The 19,931-nt window shown below is 40.3% G+C and overlaps 1 protein-coding gene across 1 annotated transcript in view; it reads right to left on the bottom strand.

The window, feature by feature from the left end:
• LOC106059661 (uncharacterized) overlaps positions 1 to 19,931 on the bottom strand; it is a 176,830-nt gene that overhangs the window by 27,102 nt on the left and 129,797 nt on the right. The window contains exons 7-9 of the mRNA XM_056022660.1: positions 14,323 to 14,484; positions 6,434 to 6,553; positions 4,878 to 5,090 (exon numbers count right to left, since the gene is read on the bottom strand). Coding sequence (XP_055878635.1) covers positions 4,878 to 5,090; positions 6,434 to 6,553; positions 14,323 to 14,484 — 495 coding nt within the window. The remainder of the gene's footprint in view (positions 1 to 4,877; positions 5,091 to 6,433; positions 6,554 to 14,322; positions 14,485 to 19,931) is intronic.

Below are 19,931 nucleotides of genomic sequence, written 5' to 3'. Positions count from 1 at the left end.
GACACGAAAAGTGCTACCGCAGGACAAGAAATATAGGACAAGAAAAGTGCTACCACAGGGCAAGAAAAGTGTAAGTGTAGGACCAGAAAGATACTGATCTGCTTTAGTGTTTGTATCTGCTTTAGTGTTTGTATCTGCTTTAGCGTTTGTTTTCGTAAGTTCCTTCAGACATGAACACTTTTACATCAAGATGACGGCGGGAAAACCCAAGACCTCCCACAGGACGGCGGGAAGGCGGCGGGCAGACGTCGAACCAGTGACCATTGTGCGAAGGCCACGCCATCGGGTAGCCAGTCTTACAAAAGTAGGATATTAATTCTATTAACTGGCGGGCTATTCAAAGTAGTGTTTGTTAAACAGCAATAATTTAAAACAGTAAAATTTAAGTTTACATTCGATGTCAAGAAAGATATTTTTCAGGAGTATTTCATTCGCTTATTTGATTCAGAACAAACAAATGTGCTAGAGAAGTATGCCCAGCCCAATTCGGGCCGGATAGAACCGCGGCGCGGGCCGGATCTGGCCCTCGGGCCGTATTTTGGGCATGAATATGCTAGAGAGTTAAAAATACTCTGAAACAAACTTCTAGAGTCTAGAGATCAGAGAGAGACATAGAGTTGTGGCCCTTTTTTCTTGTTCTTATAGCTTATTTTCGGGTCTCGTTCTGAAGTAGGTTGATCACAAGTACAGATCGATGAATTCGATATTCGAGTCAATATTTTGTTTTCCTTCCCTGCACTGCTAAAAAAAAAAAGGAGGCTTTCGTTCTCTATTGTGTTTGTGTCTTTTGATGTATGTCTTTTGATGTGTCTTTTGATATTTTTTTATATGTTTTTTATGTGTGTCTTTTAATGTGTCTTTTGATGTGTCTTTTGATGTGTCTTTTGATGTGTGTCTTTTGATGTCTTTTAATGTGTCTTGATATGTTTTGTATGTGTCTTTTGATATGTTTTTTATGTGTTTTTATGTGTCTTTTGACGTGTCTTTTGAAGTTTTTTTGAAGTGTCTTTTGATATGTTTTTTGATGTGTCTTGTTCAAAACATTACTCTGTGTGTATTTTCGCGTTGCTCGGTGTTTTTTTAAAAAAACTAGAGATTCCGAGTTTAAAAACAGGTGAAGACAATGATTTTGAATTTCGGGATTTTTTTTAGGACCACTCTGAGTCCACCCAGCTCTGATGAATCCTTGACATATGTCTGTAGAAGTAAAATTAGCTGGTTGTTGTTCTATATGTGATAATGTTGAACGATGCTTACTAATCAAAAGGAAGCCAAGAAAGGCAGGATTTATAGTTTGATACATCGAAAGCAAGATACAAGTCGACACATCTCCCCGCGACTCATGTCAATATACTGATCTTAAGGTATGTCCAGGTGTGTAACTATCTCATTAAATCGCTTTTAACTTGCACCATAGAAACTGTGCTTGCTTCTAGCCCAAAGAGAAATTTTGATGTGTTTTTATTCATATATCATTTACCGTATTTCTTACAGACATTACTTTGAATATATGCTGCTACCTCTGATTCTTCATCGTGCAAAACAGTATAATTGTTGACTAATGGGAATAATCTCTAAGCACTTAGGAAACAAAACTGAAACTCAGCTTAAGTCGTAATTCGAACCCAAGACCCCTTGATAGGTAGCCAAGCTGTTTATACCACTCAGCCACGCATCACACATCTTGAACAATTGCATAATTACAGTAATAACTATAACAATATTCATAACTAATAGTAATAATTAAATGACGCCTATGACGTAGTCCTTAACAAAAAAAATCCCATAATCCTCTGTAATCCCATCCGAGTATTTCCCCACTTTCTGGGTAATTATCGGTTCGACCTTGAACCTGTCTCGCTCCCTAGCAGCTCGAGACGGGGAGCGCACGTGAACAGAATAGTCGTGCAAGGGTCACCGTCACAGGATAGGCAGTTGGTTCGTAAAGTGACCATCGAGGGGTCAAGAAACCGGGATGACCGAAACCGCTCCAGTCTTGTTGGTTGGAACCGGAAATCGTCTGATCGACAGGAAGTGACAAAAAAGGTCAATAGTGAGGTCATAACAGCGAAGTTAGCTAGAAACACGAAAAGTGAAAGATAAAAAAAAAAAGAAGACTGTATGACTCTCCTCAATTGTCCACGGAATTGATAAAGTATGGTCACTTGCATTGATCAATAGTCATGGGCCCCGCGGAAATTCCCGATGAATAAAATGAATAAGTTTAAGCTTGGGGACTTCTCACAACACACTGTAACAGAAAAGGCTATAACGCATTCTTAATACTAAACAATAGTAAATAGAGTTTGTGTTATCACGCAAACTCAAAGGCGGCTCCCGTCAGATCCTCATGGGCCAGACGTAGTCTTGATTTAATTGATTAAAAAAAAAAGGTAACGAAATGATGTTTCTGCATTATTTGCAGTCAGAATAATTGCTGGCATTGTTATAAGTGTCATCCATTAATCATCCAATTAAAAAACAATGTGCCATAATAGGCATGTTTTGGGGAGAGTCTAGCTCTAAATTCTTAGCTTATAAAATTAGTAGGAAAATAAAACAAAATGCATTAAATATATTACTTTTATTTATATCAGCAGTAAAGTATATTTATTTATTTTGTTAGTTATGACATTTTCAGCATTGACAAAATAATATGTTAAAATGTTTCTAAATAAAGATATACACCAGTTATCCTTCTTTCTGGATATAATCTCCCTTGACTTGACTGACTTAATCCTGTGCACTCCCAGGGGAGCATAGGGCCGCAACCACACCTCTCCACCGAACTCGGTTCTGAGCAGCTTTCTTCATCTGCTCCCATGTCATTCCAGTACCCTCAGCTTCACTGATGACTGACCTCTTCCAGGTTTGCTTGGGTCTGCCCACTTTCCTCTTTCCTTGTGGGTTCCAGTCAAGTGCCAGCCTTGCAACGTTGGTAGCTGGTTTTCGCAGGGTGTGTCCTATCTAGCTCCATTTTCGTTTTGTGATGTCTTGGGCTATGGGCTTTTGTCTAGTTCTCTCCCACAAATCGATAGTAGTTATCTTTTCAGGCCACCTAATTCCTAATATCCGGCGTAGGCATCTGTCAACAAAGGTCTGGAGCTTTTCCATATTTGTTTTAGTGACTCTAATAATCTCCCTTACATTTATCCATTGTTTTAAAAGAGGTGTATTCTTTTATTTTTAAAATAATGCTTGCACCACTAATAAAAAAGAAAACTGCTCGTTTTTTAGGAGATAAAATTCACCCTTGCACCTTAACTGTGTAAGCCACAAAATTGGGCAAAAGCATATTTTCGATAACTTTCCTAGTAGAAAGCACAATGAAGCTACATGCGGACAGAGCACGGAGAAACCGATAGCGGCTGCTAAAACGTATTAGAAGATCCAAGTATTATACAAGGGAGATAATCTCATAGTAGGTACATGTAAAATAAATAATTTAAAAAGATAATTTTTTATTCTAATTTTGTTTAGTTATTCTAATTGGGTTTATTAATTGAAGAATATTTATTTTTCGTGTTGCTGTTTTGTGATTTATTTAGTTTGAAGTCAATTTTTATAATCACACAGAAACCTGAATAATGCATTATTAAAACACTTTATCATAGTGGGACTGTGTATAAATATGTAGTAATAGAAATGCAAGTAAACCCACCCTATGGGTGGCGCATATACTCTAGCCCAGGGGTTCTCAACCTGTGGGTCGCGACCCCTTTGGGGGTCGATTGACGATTTGCCAGGGGTCGCCTAAGACCATCGAAAAAAATGAATTGTTTTTGTCCATTCTTCTATTGCTGTGTGTGTATACGGAAAAGGGGAGGGGGTCGCGGCAGAGTGGGGGGTTGTAAAAAGGGGTCGCCGAGCCTTAAAGGTTGAGAACCACTGCTCTAACCCAACGGTTGGAGCTAGATAGAAAGGACAGATGTAAGTACTCATCTACAGACACAGAGGCCAGCTGTAGACACAAAAGTCAGGCATTCACACATTAATTGAGGTGTAGAGACAGAATTCATACCTAGTCACACGCGTCCAACGAAGACACCAAAGCAAAGTGTACACACAGAGGGCAAATGTAGGGTCAGAAGTAGATATAGAGGTCGGATTCAGACACAAAGGTCAGACGGTGAAACAGCGGCCAGGCGTAGACACACAGGTCAGATGTAGACAGAGGGGTCAAAAGTAGACACATAGGTCAGATTAGACACAGACGTCATAGGATGTAGAGACAGAGATCGAGGTCGGTAAAGTCCCGAAGATCAAATGTAGACACAAAGGTCAGATTTAGTCACAAAGATCAGGTGTAGACACAGAATGTCAAAAAGGTCAAATGTAGACACAAAGGTCAGATTTAGTCACAAAGATCAGGTGTAGACACAGAATGTCAAAAAGGTCAAATGTAGACACAAAGGTCAGATTTAGTCACAAAGATCAGGTGTAGACACAGAATGTCAAAAAGGTCAAATGTAGACACAAAGGTCAGATTTAGTCACAAAGATCAGGTGTAGACACAGAATGTCAAAAAGGTCAAATGTAGACACAAAGGTCAGATTTAGTCACAAAGATCAGGTGTAGACACAGAATGTCAAAAAGGTCAAATGTAGACACAAAGGTCAGATTTAGTCACATAGATCAGGTGTAGACACAGAATGTCAAAAAGGTCAAATCTAGACACACAGGTCCGATTTAGTCACATAGATCAGGTGTAGACACAGAATGTCAAGTGTGGTCAAAAAGGTCAGATGTTGACACAAAGGTCAGATGTAGACTAAGAGGTAACATATGCAGACAGAGGTCAGTTGAAGACATGAGTCCGATGTAGACAAAAGTCAGGTGTAGACAGAGGTCAACTGCCACAGCATGGATTTACTCACCCTGTAAACAGTCTGTGGGGTCACCAGCAGCTCAACCTGACCCGAGGTCAGTTTATCCACGTCAATCAGCCGGATGGAGGCTACGCCCACCAGATGGCGCCTGCTCACGTGATGTGACGAGTAAACCTGAAACTCCAGGGCGCCATCTTCATTTTCTTCGCCTCCTCCTACGGGTAGATCCTTGATGACAAACTTTTCCAGAAACAGAGGGTCCTGAAAAATAGAAATATTCATATTTTCAAAACTCTTCCTAAAATAAAACAATTTGGTTTTATTAGGCATATTATGCGTAAATAAAATGTTCGACATTACGAATGATGAAAAGTTTTTCTTTTTTTTTTCATCTGGTGTCATGTCTGTTTTAATGTTTGTCCAGGGTGGTGATTATAATTGTAAGACATTGTGCATCGCAGGCATGGCTGGATTTAGCTATAGGCAACATACGATATAGCTTACGATCCTCAATACATAAGATATTTGCTCTTATAAGAGGCTCTAAGAAGGTCCATGTCTCAAATAGCTTTGAGACTTTTCAAGTCTAAATACAGCACTGGCTGCTGGTTAGCCACTAGACTTAGAGTTGCTGATGAAAGTGACTGTAAATTGAAGAAATTTCATGTTTTTTTGTTTTTTATGTGATGAAAAGTGTGTGATAAAAAAGGTGGAGGGGTACATACGTTGTTAAATTGACTAGTTATTTAGTAACAAATATACTGTGCTCCCTGGTCATGGTCGAATTCTTAAATACTTGTGAGTCTTGGACGCTGACTCCAGAGCTAGAGAGGAGGATCCTAGCAATGGAATTGAGATGCTACAGAAGGATCCTGGGTATCACATTCAAAGACCGCATCAGAAACCAGGAGATTAGAGACAGGGTTACTGCAACGATCGGACCCCTGATGACCTGCTAACTATCGTAAAAAAAAATGCAAGCTAAAAATCTATGGCCATATAACAAGATCTTTGGGGGTCGCAAAGACCTTCCTTCAGGGAACACAACCAGGAAAAAGAGAAGAGGCAGACAGCGATGGGAAGACAACATGAATAGACGACCCTGCCATATAAAGAGGTTCTAACTAAGGCGAACGACAGAGACGAATGGAGAAAGGCGGTCGACAAATCATGCATGGTGCCCAAAAGGTTCAACAGACTAAGGGATAGGTCAAGGTAAACATGTAAAAAAAATACAAACTACACACTGCTCAATGTCCAGAAGTACACATTACACAGTGACGCAGAGAAAGTTTTGCATTTGGCAATGACTCAATGGTATTGAACTGGCCATGACTCAATGGTATTGAACTGGCAATGACTCAATGGTATTGAACTGGCCATGACTCAATGGTATTGAACTGGCAATGACTCAATGGTATTGAACTGGCAATGACTCAATCGTATTGAACTGGCAATGACTCAATCGTATTAAACTGGCAATGACTCAATGGTATTGAACTGGTAATGACTCAATGGTATTGAACTGGTAATGACTCAATGGTATTGAACTGGTAATGACTCAATAGTATTGAACTACTCAGAGATGTAGGCCCCCTACCTACCCTTGTATTCCTCAGGGTTTTGGTTCTGTACTTAAAAGCTCGACCTGGCACTAAGAAGGCCTTGACATATGGATTGACCTCTACGTCCTTGGGAACTCCGGGAATGATGAGTCCTTGAGCCTGGAGATAAAAAAAAAAAGGCATTGCGTCAGAGGTGGCACTGGTATCAAGTTGTCATGGCAATATGGGCGATAGTATAACGTGTGTGGGGAGGGGTGGGGGAGAAAGGGAGCGATATGAACTGAGAGATAGAGAGAGATAAAGTGAGAGAGATAAGAGGGATGGGTAGAGAGACAAGAGAGAGAGACATAGAGATAGACTGAGAGATTTTGAGGGAGAGACAGAGAGAGCGAAAGAGAGAGAGAAGAAAGAGACACAGATAAACGCACATAGACCGTAGGAGGCAAAGAGAGAGACACACAAAGAAAAGAGATAGAGAGAGTCAGAGAGAGAGACTAGGAGAGATACAAAAGAGAGAGAGAGACAGAGACAAAGCACAGAGACCGATAGAGACAAAGAGATAGACACACAATTGTGGAATTTGTCAATCCTACCGATGATAAAATAACGCATTATGCAATACCCGTAATTGTGGAATTTGATGAAAGAAGCTTCTCGCGCCTCGTAAAGTAATTTTGTACATAATAAAGAATGAATAAAATACAAAGACGAATTTATTTTCTAATACAAACTCTTAATTTACACTTAATATCTGTAATCCTACCCAAACTGCCGGGGGATCAAACCCAAGACCATTGAAACAACGGTACAACAGACTAAGGGATAGGTGAAGGTAAAGGTCGCTTAAAGCAATTTTAAAAAGACATTTGATACACTTTTTGCAGTATTTTTAGCTCCAACTTATGTTCTGAAGTGTTTAGAGCAGTCTCCACTTATCTCCCTTCTTCCTTGCTTTCTGTAATTTTCGGCGCCCCATTCAGCGCCACTTTTGTGCATTCCTTCCTATTTAGACATTTAAGGTCTCAGAAATTACCAACGACTAAATTCTCAAATGTAGAACGCTAACCAAAACGATTTCTGTCGTAGTTTTCAGTCAAAATGTGTAAAACTAGCTGAGTCCTGGAAGAAGCCCTTGTGATGTCACCAGCAGACGTCCTGACCTAGAGTGAGACTATTTCACCTCTGGTCGTTCTAGTGCAGGGGTTCTCAGCCTGTGGGTCGCGACCCCCCTTGGGGGGGGGGGTCGAATCACGATTTGCCAGGGGTCGCCTTAGACCATCGAAAATTGTCTTCTCTTCTATTGCTGTATGTGTGTGTGTGTGAGGGGTGGGGTGTAGCGCAGAGTTGGGGATTGTAAAAAGGGGTCGCCGAGCATAAAAGATTGAGAACCGCTGTTCTACTGTAAGGGGAGAGAAGGGCAGAGTTGTTTGATGACTTTTGCCCCGGGGGCGTTAGACTCAACGATGATGACAGCACGTTCCGAAAACAGTTCCAGGCTATTTTAATCATCACTCACACACACCGAACACACACTGACACACACAGGCACATATTTTTTTTGACCCTCTAACTCACTTACTGGCAGAACGCTGTCCTACCGTGTTGCCGAAGCCCCTACCCCCCTACTTAGGCCGCGGGAGTGATTTCAATGATTCAAAGTCAATAGATCAGTTCTGTGATTTGGTTGTACTGTCAAGCGACATAACAGACGAGTTAGCGAGGGGAATGAGGATACAGAGACAAACAGACTGATCCCAAATAACTAACGCACATGCTGAGAGATACACCCTAACCAAACAATAATAACGTCAGACATACCGACATATAAACTGACATACAGGCTAATAAGCACAACCAAATCCCAGAATAACAATAATAACGTCAGACATAACGATATATAAACTGACATATAAGCTAATAAGCACACTGATAAACTTACTGAAAAATACACTGACGGTTACTGACAGACATAAAGACAGAAATACCGACAAATAAATTGACAGACATACTGATGAACATAATTTTTTTTTTTTGCGTTCCTGCAAGAAGAGTGATGTCCCATTCAAATCTCGTCAAGCGTGAACTCATAATCTCGTGTCAATCGCGACAGCAGAGCTCTATAAATAGCTTCCATTTCCGCCGCATCACAGCTTGGAAGGTCAACAGGCTTGACCAGTTTCACGGGGTGGACCAGGAAAAAGGGGGAGATGTGGGGGTGGACCTTTTGAAGGACTGATAGTATCAGTAGTAACATGAGAACATCTCGGGATCATCGAGTCCCAGAACCAGGTCACGCTCTATGAAGCTTAGGACAGTGCTGGTCTGTGCAAACACCGACTCAACCTCACACAGGTCACGGTCTTAAGCCAGTCTTGTCCGAATCGGATTACGCGGGGGGGGGGGGGATAAAGGAAATTAAAACTAAGGTCGTTTAGTTGTGCAACAGAACAGCAAGGAACACATAGATGCGTAGGACGTAATTATGGCTGCCTGGTCGTGCGGTTTGCGCGCTGGACTGTCGTTCGGATTTATCGACCGTCGAAGGTTCAAACCCTGCCCGCTCCCATCCCCCGTCTTCCTGCGGGAGGTTTGGACTAAGAAGTAAACTATCTTCAACTCTGAAGGAACATCCGAAACATGTAAAACATTAAACATCTTCTTTTTTTTTGAAGTAACGTCTGTATTATATAAGATAAGGAGAGGGGCGAAGAGGGAGTAAAAGTCGTTGCTAGCTCCCCCGGGGGCGTACAAAGGATTCTTTAAAATTATTCACACAATTATTTTCTTAGCTTTATAAAGTGTCCGATTTCGGGTGGATTTTTTTAACCCCTGACGTGAACAGGCTTGGAATAATAGACATTAAATTTGGAGAAAAAAAAAGAAGAGACATTGCAGGTGTTGAATCTCAATATACTTCATATAATGTAGATTTTTTATTGTACGATTTATAGGTTGTAATCATACACACATACACCACAGGCACACACACACTCACGCACATGCGTGCGACACACAGACACTCATTTATTCTTATCAAATGACATCACTTAAAAATCACACATGTACACTCGACATCACTTAAAAATCACACATTTTTTTTACATGACATAACTCAAACATCACATTTGTATACCTAACATCACTCAAACATCACAAGTGCACACATGACGTCATTAAATCATCGCATTTATATACATAGCATTTGTCAAACATCACATTGCTACACATGACACCACTAAAGCATCCCATTTTCTTTCATGACATGACTGAAACATCACACTTATATACATGACATCAGTCAAACTTAGATAAATGAGATACAATACATCACTCAGACATCACTCAGACATCACATTTGTATACATAACATCACTGAAACATCACCTTTGTATACACGACATCATTCAGACATCACATTTGTATAAATAACATCATACAGACATCACATTTGTATACATGACAGAATTCAAACATCATCTTTGTATACATGACATCTTTCAGACATCACCTTTGTATACATGACATCACTCAAACATCACCTTTGTGTACATGACATCATTCAGACATCACCTTTGTATACATGACATCACTTTGACATCACCTTTGTATACATGACATTAATGGAACACCATATTTCTATACATGACATCACTTTGACATCACCTTTGTATACTTGACATTAATGTAACATCAAATTTGTATACATGACATCACCGTTTGTATACATTACATTAATGGAACATCACATTTGTATAAATGACATCACTTTGACATCACCTTTGTATACATGACATTAATGGAACATCACATTTGTATACATGACATCACTCAGACATCCCACTTGTGCACATGACGGAAGTGTTTTTTTTTTTTGTTTTTTTTTTGTTTTCATTTTGTTTTAGATTCTCTCCCCTTGGATCAGAAAAAAAAAAAAAAAACTTCCCGGACATTGAGATACAACGATGTGCTGCATGAATATTTATGAGCCTTGCCTCCAATGTCTAGGTCAGTTCTGCTGATATTATTTCTAAAGGTCACGTTACATTCAACTTTACAGCACTGTCTGTCTCGCGTTCTCAAAACGAAGATAGATCGAGGTGTACAAATGTAAAGTGTGCAAGTCGGATGTGTATATGTTTGATTTCGTGCACCTGAAAGGCAGCAGTTCAAAACCTGGGTTATTTTGGGTTTCTAATCAACGTGTTCCTTGGTTGGTTTCTAGACCACTGATTTCTATAACGTGAGAATTCTCCGTGGCTGCTTTCGGGCGCTCGAGTCAAATCGTAATTTCAATTCGTTACCTACACTGGGATTCAAACGCGGGCTTTTGTTAGGTAATCCGTAACTGTGGCCCACTTTTGTTAGGTAATCCGTAACTGTGGCCCACTTTTGTTAGGTAATCCGTAACTGTGGCCCACTTTTGTTAGGTAATCCCTAACTGTGGCCCACTTTTGTTAGGTAATCTGTAACTGTGTCCCACCTATGTTAGGTAATCCGTAACTATGGCCCACGTACGTTAAACGAGGATGTCATGTGGCCAGCACAAATAAGACTGCCTCCCCCCCCCCCCCCACGCAACTAATGTCGATACCCATTAAAGCTAAGTGGACTGATAGGCGCCTTAAATATCCTAGTCTTCACTAGCTGGTTACTGCGAGTTACTGTGAAAGTTGTTACTGCGAGTTACTGTGAAGGTAGTTACTGTGAAGATGGATGAGGATGAGTTTTACATCATCTGCCCCATAAATTGCAAGGTCTTTCTGGAAACTTTACTTCACTTTGAAAATGATTACTGAAGTTACTGTGGCCCCTGCAAGCCCCTTCGAGCTGTTCTTTTTTGTTTTTTTTTGTGTATTCACTTTCTTCTTTACTTCTTTAATTCTTTAGTGGATGCGTGGTCGCTTGAACTTGGCTCGGCTTGGCTACCTATTAAGGGGGCTAGAGGTTCGACACCCGACTCAAGCAGATTTGTGTTTACTGAGTTGCTTAAAGGCAGCACGGAAAACCTTCTCCCAGACACCCCCTCCCCCCACTGGTCCACAAATGAGATTGGACCATAGCGCTCTGAGCATGCTATAATCATGAAAGTAACGCTATATAAAAAAGCTATTTATTAAATTTATTTTAAATGAGAGGGTCTAAATGAATAAAGTCACAAATATTTAAACATAGACTAATTCAAAATGTCCTAGATAAAGGCCATCATACAAAATAAAGGGGCCCTCCTTATGTGCCGTCTATCTAGGCGAGATTCAAAAGTTATTCTTTCTTTTGTCTAGTCGTTTTTCGCTGAAATTATTTTAACTTTGAAAATAAATGTCTTAAAGCCATTTTTTTTCTAAATTTCAAGTTCCGGGTCATACATTTGCATTGTCAAACTGACTTTAATAGTAATAAATCTCCACCTTTCAACGAACAACAGATGTCTGCGTTGCATTATCCTGAGACTCGTGCCTCCTTGAATCAGCAGACGTGAAGCTATAAGCACACACGGACACACAAATACACAACTAAATGCGAACATGAGAATATAATGTTCCCAGAATGCACTTGATCACGTCTGCCGAACATTTATCTTATTTTTTTTTATTTCGTTCACTTGTTTTCTTGATCCGTATTTTTACTTTCTCCCAAGCTTCGCATTCTCATTGGTCCATTCTGTTTTAATTTGAGATGGCATGCCCAGCAAGACGTCATTTTTATAGGAAATTTTCTTTGACGAATAATGGACAAAGACTGGACAATCTTTACAACAGCTGTGTCTTCCGTGTCAAGTTTAGGAAGAAAAAACAAATTGATGTATGTGTGTCTTTCTTTCTTTCTTTCTTTCTTTCTTTCTTTCTTTCTCTCTTTTAAATTTAATTTTACTCTTCATTTCCTATTTGTTTTTTTGTTTGTTTGTTGTTGTTTTTTTTTTTGTTACAGGATGGCTGCCTGGTCGTGTGGTTTGCGCGCTGGACTGTCGTTCGAATTTATCGATGGTCTCGGGTTCAAACCCTGCCCGCTCCCATCCCCCGTCGTCCTGCGGGAGGTTTGGACTAGGAAGTAAACTATCTTCAACTCTGAAGGAACATCCGAAATATGTACAAACATTTTACAAACAAACATTAAACATAAATGGATAGCAGCACCAGGGACCAAGTTTTTTAAAGAGAGAAAGTAGGGAAATAAAATGCTACGAAAATAAGAGAATGCGCCGACCGAGGCTCGAACCTGTGACCATCGAAATGTCCATGATCTAGAGGTTAAGTTCGCTTAGTGCGTTATCGGTGGTGTCGAATCCAGAGTCACAGGTTCGAGCCTCGGTCGGCATTCCCTTATTTTCGTAGCATTTTAATTCTCTGCTTTCTCTCTTCAAGACTCGGTCCCTGGTGCTGCTATCCATTTATGTCTAATATATTGCTATAACTTAGCCAATTAACCTCAACGAAAGTGATATAAAACAGAACGTTTAATAATCAATTATAAACTACAACTAGAGCCAAACCCCAGAGTCACATCTCAGGCCTTCTTGTTTACATCGCTAATCATCGGCCATCTTCCTTCCTCTGTTCTCTACCGTGTCCTCTGGTACACAATGTCGCGCCAAATGACAGTGCGCAACGTAGAGTCATAACAATATGTATGTATCACATTTGTTTCAGCACCTAGCTTCAACTCCATATTTATATATAGACATACTAGCAGTACGCACCGGATACGCCAGTGGATTTGTTCCTAGGTTTTATATAGTTGATTATGACCGGAACATCCCCTCCTTTTCTTTTTTTTAAATATAATAAACATTTTCATGATCATCCTAACATACCTTTTTTAGTCCGTGAATTTGTGTCTATCTTACTCAGAAATTTCACGCCCGGTTCTGTGTTTTCTGATCACCTTCGCTCTTGTATGTTTAGAGTTCCATCCATCCATCCATCCCAGTGGCGCTACAGCCCATGGAGGGCTCTGGCCTGCTTTAACACATCCCTCCATTCAGATCTCTCCTGGGCCTTTCGTCTCCATGCCCTAACCCCAAGCTGCTTCAGATCTGCTTCCACATCATCTATCCATCGCATTCGGGGTCTGCCTTTGGGTCGCCTGCCTTTTGGTTTTTGCCTGTATACGATTTTCGCTCCTCTGTTGTCTGACATTCTTTCAAGGTGACCTGCCCAACGTAGTCTGTTCTTTTTTATTTCGGTCACTATTGGTGGGTCTTCATACAATTGATATATCTCATGGTTAGTGCGTGTCCTCCACCCTGTTTCATCCTGTATGGCACCATAGATTTTCCTGAGAATTTTTCTTTCCCAAGTGTTAAGTAAATTTTCAGATGTCTTTGTCAGTGTCCAGGTCTCACTTCCATACATTGCTGATGTTTAGAGTTATGATGATGAAAATTGGTGAAATACAGATAAACCCCCCAAGAGATCTCGAGCCACGAACCTTGGACTGTTAATCTTTCGTTTCAGCACTGAACGTTTCAATCTGTATATATTATTCTCGCCGTCGCCCAACCATGCGGGACACCACGCACGCGCGTCGACTCTCTAACCCTCGATGAAAAAGTCGTGGAAAGATAACTCTTTTATTTCTGCAAGCTGGACTGGAGTTGCCCCACGTAACTTTCGGGGCGACATAGAGCGCGGCTCATAAAAAAAGAGGAGGGGGGGGGGAGAACAAGTAACGCACGCACGCCGACTCTCTAACCCTCCTCCCACCCCCTCCCTCCCGCACCCGCGCCTTCCTCGCTCTCCAGGCTGACCCATTCGGACAGCTGTGTCTTTCTGGAAGTGTTCACCGTCACTAAATAGCGGCGTATGCTACGCCGCGGGTCGGCTTGCTCTATTTATGCTTGGCAACTGTCCTTAGTTCATGATTGCCCACACAGTTAGTGGTCCGTAGTTGGTCCAGTCTTGAATAAAAAGGCTCAGGTTCACCGCACTTACCTCTATAATAATCACAGTCAGGGTTGTCTTCTCCTGGGACCACAGCAGCTGTATCTTAAGGGTGCCTGTTGGCTTGATGGGCGGAGCGTACCGAGGGATCAGATCCTCAAGGTTGATCTCAGTCAACGCCACGGGGGTGTCGGGTAAACCAATGACCTGACGCTGTGAAAAAAAGAGAGACACATGCAAATAATAAGCACTGAAAATGTAGGTCAGTCGCGACAAATTTCAACTCAAGAGATTTCACATAAATGCAATAACGTCAGTGAAATGACGGTCCATTCATAATGCGCTATCAACAAACTTAAAATTACGTCAAGGACTCTTTAAAAACAAATCCCCAGCTAACATTAATAATACTACTAAGGCTTGTGTTAGAGTCACAAGAAAAATGAGGAATGCAGTACTTTCAGTGGCTACGCTGTAAACTACATTTTTTGCCACATAAAGGGCAAGAATAATCATTGTCCACAGGTGGTCGATTAATATTTTCTTTTCGCCGTCTATGTCTGTCCTCGGCAGCGGATTTTCTTTTGGTCTCAGATGTGTAATTGACCTCCAGCTGTCTCGTTCTAAAGCCGCATGCAACCAGGTGCCCTCTTCTATGTCAGCTAAGGAAAGTTGGCGCTTAAGCTGGTCTTTGAAGCGTTTCCGTGGGGCACCTCTGTTACGTCGACCACCTTTTAACTCACCAAAAAAAGACAGCTTTTGGCATACGTTCGTCCCCCATACGGGACAGCTAACATTATGCACACGTTTAATATACTATTAGGTATACACCAGAAAATAATCACAAATACTTATGGTATATAGAGAAAATAATTTAGAACAATGTATGATAAGAATATATTTCAGAATTAATCAACACTGTTTCTAATAGACCTCATGGCATTCCAAAAAAACGACCAAATCAAGATGACTCATTATCACAACAGCATAACAAATTAGCATGGCGCTAGCTGGCAATGATGAGCGTAGTGTGTACGACGGGGCTGTTTATGAGATATGCATTCTTAGCAAACCAAACCCATTTACATTTTTGAAATAATAACAAGAGTGGAAAAGATTGATCTCAGTGCATACCCGTGGCTGATATATTAAATGACATCACACGAATCCTGAGAATCTTCATATCGAGACAAACCCCTAAGTTTACAAATTATCTGTTGACCAAGCTAGCCTTTCGCAAGCGAAACAAATGAATCCCTTATATAAAGTAAACAAGTAAAGTAGCCCCCCTCAGACCTTGCAATCAGTAAGGCATACGGTGCAAAGGTCATCTGTTTAAAGGTTATCTGCTTCTATGCCCGACGACCAACTAGGGTGCCATGTAGCCAGCACAACTAACCCCAAAATCTAAAAATCCTAAATCCCAGTCTTCACCAAGACTTGAACCCCAGACCTCCAGTTCCATTACCACTCATCCCGCCGAGCCCCGCCGGTTGCCAATAAACATACCTATTAATTGTCAAACAATCAACCAAAAATAAAGATGACGTGATATCAGAAGATTTAAGCCCCCTGATATAAGAAAGACAGTATTGGTATCGAGTACAACGCATGTGAAAGCCTCTAAACAGCCAAAGTAGCCGTGCATTTGCATGTTGGATCATATAATTCGATTACTTCTAGAATGTAAATCTAAATATTAGAAGCGATGCTGAGACGCCTGTTATAGTATTTTATGATTTCCACGAAGTCATACAAAATAGAATGATTGAAAATAAAAATAGTTATAGAAGATTTTTAAAACAATGTCAATGACGCTAAATTGCTAAATTGAACACTAATGCCAACTAAGAAAAAATTGGCAAATAATGTTTAAAATATCTCATTCCATGATAGTGGATCCTTGTATCGATTCTTCCTTAATACCACTAGCTGCCTTTTTGTTTTCACAAAGCTTATATCAAGCCAGTCTGTCTGTCTGTCTGTCTAATAAACAGTTTGTACACGTTATTTCTCCCACGCCCCAATCTAGGATCAAGCTGAAATTTTGCACAATTATTTCTTTTAACAGACAACACAAGATTCAATTTTAAAAAATTAACCAATTATTTGATTAACTATTGGTAATTAATTAATTAATTTGTTTGGTATCTTGAACAAGGAAAAGAAATCATACTTGACAGATGGGATGGTATAAGTCTAATTAGTCCCCTTGAGGACTCATGAAACCTAGGTCGATTTGGCATGACTGATCCGAACTAATTGACACAATACACTTCGTATAAGCTTTGGTGTTGTTGTTGTTTTGTTTTTCAGTACCCTTTATGTTTTTCTTGTCTTAAAACTGAATATAAAAGTTTTCTATTGGGGGGGGGGGGAAGCACTGTTCACAGAATCCTTTACAGCCATAGTCTTTTCACTATCGATTTAGATAACATATTAAATTGATTGAATAAACATTGTCTCCTAGACCACTTAAAATATTTATTTGTCTAGGTACTAATCTCTATGTCCCCAGTATCACGTTGAGGTCAACGACCGGTGCTAATCAAAGTGACAGCGTATAGATCTAACTCTTGTCTTAAGTCTCTTTTTGTTAATGTTACAGTATTTACTTACGAAATAGAATTTCTTAAAAAAATTTTTTTTTTTTGCTTTCCAAGCACAAAAACTGATGACGTCATTCAGTGTTTTTTATTTCTTCCTCTTCTTCTTCTGAAGCTTCTAGTGCTAACAATCTAAAATGTCTGCCGGTGCCAAAAATAACAATGGAAAAAAAAAAAAAAATTAAAACGAAAAAAAAAAAAAAAAAAAAATCTGATCAGGGGAGAGAATGAAAGCTAAGAAGAATCAAGTTTTTATTCAAGGGAGCGCACCGTGGAGGATTAGAGAATAGTCCCATTATCTGGTGGATTTCTTCCGAAGCGACATGGCTCTGGTAGCCAGGGGATACACCAGCAGACGAGAGCGAGAGCGCGTGAATGTGTTGACTTCTGCGCCTCGAGAACTCATGCCACCGTTTGATTTTTTTGTTTTTTTGTTTTAAATATGCACGAGTTGGACAAATAAAAAAAATAAAAGGGGGAATAATTTAAACGAAATAATAAACTTCCGGTGTATTTTTTTTTTCTTTGATGGCTTTACAGTTATCTTAGCCTTTGTGTAGTCATGGCTACCGTTTTATTTCACTGAAGTATAATGTCTAACATCACAGTCGGGCAGGGTTTCAAAAATATAACTTAGTTATGTTTAAATAATTTAAATATTAAGAGAATTAATGAAAAGTAGGGGCGTAGCTAGGAACTTTCTATCGTTTGGGGGCCCGGGGGGGGGGGTTGACCTCTTTGGGGGCCCCTGCATTTTGCGTGATATTTATTTTTAATGTAAAAAAACACAAAATTTAAGGCCCACCTCAAGTGGGCCCCAGGTGGATTTTCACATCTCCCCCCCCCCCCCCCCGCAGCTACTCCACTGATGAAAAGGAGGGGGGGGGGAGAAGTGAGAAGCTTTATTTTGGGGGCTCATTTAAAAAAGGCAGGTTTTTAAAGAAGAATTGATTAATAGAGACCTAACTACAAGCCTGTTGACTTCATTCTAATCTACAAACAAGTACTTATTAGTGACGTTTCGTTAAAAGCAAAGCAGAACCAAGAACAACTTAGATTATATTTGTCAATATAAGTACTATCTTATAAATTACAGACGATCTTGCCAAAGAAGTAAAATTCGTACAAGGGCTTCTTATATAGTTTTTTTTCTTTTTCCACTATTAAATTACCACCTGAACAAAATAAACTCCACACAACTACCCCTTTGCAGACACTGCGCCCACCCCTTTGAAACCGTAAACCACATCCTCTTTGAATGCCCCTCCCTAATCCACCTTAGGCAGACCCTACTTCCACTTCAGCCCAACATAACCAACACCCTGTACGGCAGTGCTGAACAACTGAAGAAAACAGCGCACTTTTTTTTCCTTGGCACAGTCTGCAAAAGAGCTCACAGCTCAGCAGCAATAAAGCTGGCTAGAAGAAGAAGAAGAAGAATATAGTTTTTTACTTTCATGCTCAGAGCGCTATGGTCCGATCTCCAGTGGAGGGGGGAAGGGGTGTATCTAAGAGAAGGTGCTGTCTTTAGGCGCTCAGTAAACACAAAATCTTCTCGAGTCTAACCTCCAGCCCCCCTTTCATAGGTATCCAAGCCAAGCCAAGCCACGTTCAAGCGATCAAGCGTACTTGGCCTCTCGACCACGTTTCCCATTGTTATATTTTAGAGGCATGGAATGGGTTTTCCAGAATCAGCTAGGAAAAACTAACGACTTATCAGAGTTTTAAGTAATTGATTTACATGCATAATTAGATGTATGATTAGATTAAAACTAGAAATGCATTGGACGTAATTATCTTCTCGTTTGAAGTAGCGTCTGTAATTTATAAGATAAGATAAGATTATAATGTCATATGCGCATCCATCTAGGAGTTAATCTAGTCGTGCATATTGATTAGAGACTTCAAATCTACAAAGTGGTTGGATTTCCTGACGAATGTGGACAAACCGATTCCATTCTTTCCTCTAAAGCAGCGGTTCTCAACCTTTTATGCTCGGCGACCCCTTATTACAATCCCCCACTTAGCCGCGACCCCCCCCCCCCCCCGAACACACACACAGCAATAGAAGAATAGACAATAACAATCCATCTTTTCTATGGTCTTTGGCGACCCCTGGCAAATCGTCAATCGACCCCCCAAGGGGGTCGCGATCCACAGGTTGAGAACCCCTGCTCTAAAGGCCCTATGAATATAAAAAGAAAAAGAAGGCGCAGTGGCTGAGTGGTGAAGCGCTTGGCTTCCGAACCGAGGGTTTACGGGTTCTGGTGAAGACTGGGATTTTTACTTTAGGGATTTTAGGGCGCCTCTGAGACCACCCATCTCTAATGGGTACCGGTCATTAGAAATGGAAAGGCGGGTTGTCGTTGTACTGGCCAAATGAACCCTCGTTAACCGTGGGCCACAGAAACTGATGACCTTTACATCTGAAAGGGGAACTTACTTTTTTTTTTTACTGTAAGGCATATCTCCTAACTTAAGAAATTTGAAAGTTGCCTTAATTATAGGCTTATTAATGTTTCATTTCTAATTAAAATTCCAAAAAATTAAGTTATTAAAATTTTACGATTAATAATAATAATAATAATTGATAAGGGAGTGAAATGTTTGTTTTGTAAAACTCGGAAAGAATTTTCTCCCTTTTCCCGCCCCCGTATATTTCTCTTCATGAAGTGTCCATCCTAGCAGAGGCCACTGAAATAGATTTTAATTAGACAGTTACTGTTCCTTGTCAGAAGGCACGATGTTTCAAGATGGCGGCGGCTCGGACTCGATCCGTTTCACTTTAACCCGCAGCTGCGGTATCGATACATTCAAGTCAAGGTTAATATCGATCCCGGCCTCTTGTGTCGTCACAAGATGAGCAAGTAAAAGTACAATGTCTCTTTTAATATTTCAAAGTATTTTTAAATTGTCAACATTTTTTGTTTTGTTTCGCATTTGTTGCATTTAAACGAAACAATATTTTGAAGATTACATTGTTATGGAGTCTGCGTGTTTGCATTGGCTGAGGAATTCTGATATAACCTTTTAGTAGGGTGGATGCAGACGATT

This window comes from Biomphalaria glabrata, chromosome 3, assembly GCF_947242115.1.
Source record: "Biomphalaria glabrata chromosome 3, xgBioGlab47.1, whole genome shotgun sequence".
In the NCBI taxonomy this organism is placed as follows: Eukaryota; Metazoa; Mollusca; class Gastropoda; family Planorbidae; genus Biomphalaria; species Biomphalaria glabrata.
Note: the sequence above shows the minus strand (reverse complement) of the source record. Positions and strands in the feature narration are given on the sequence as shown.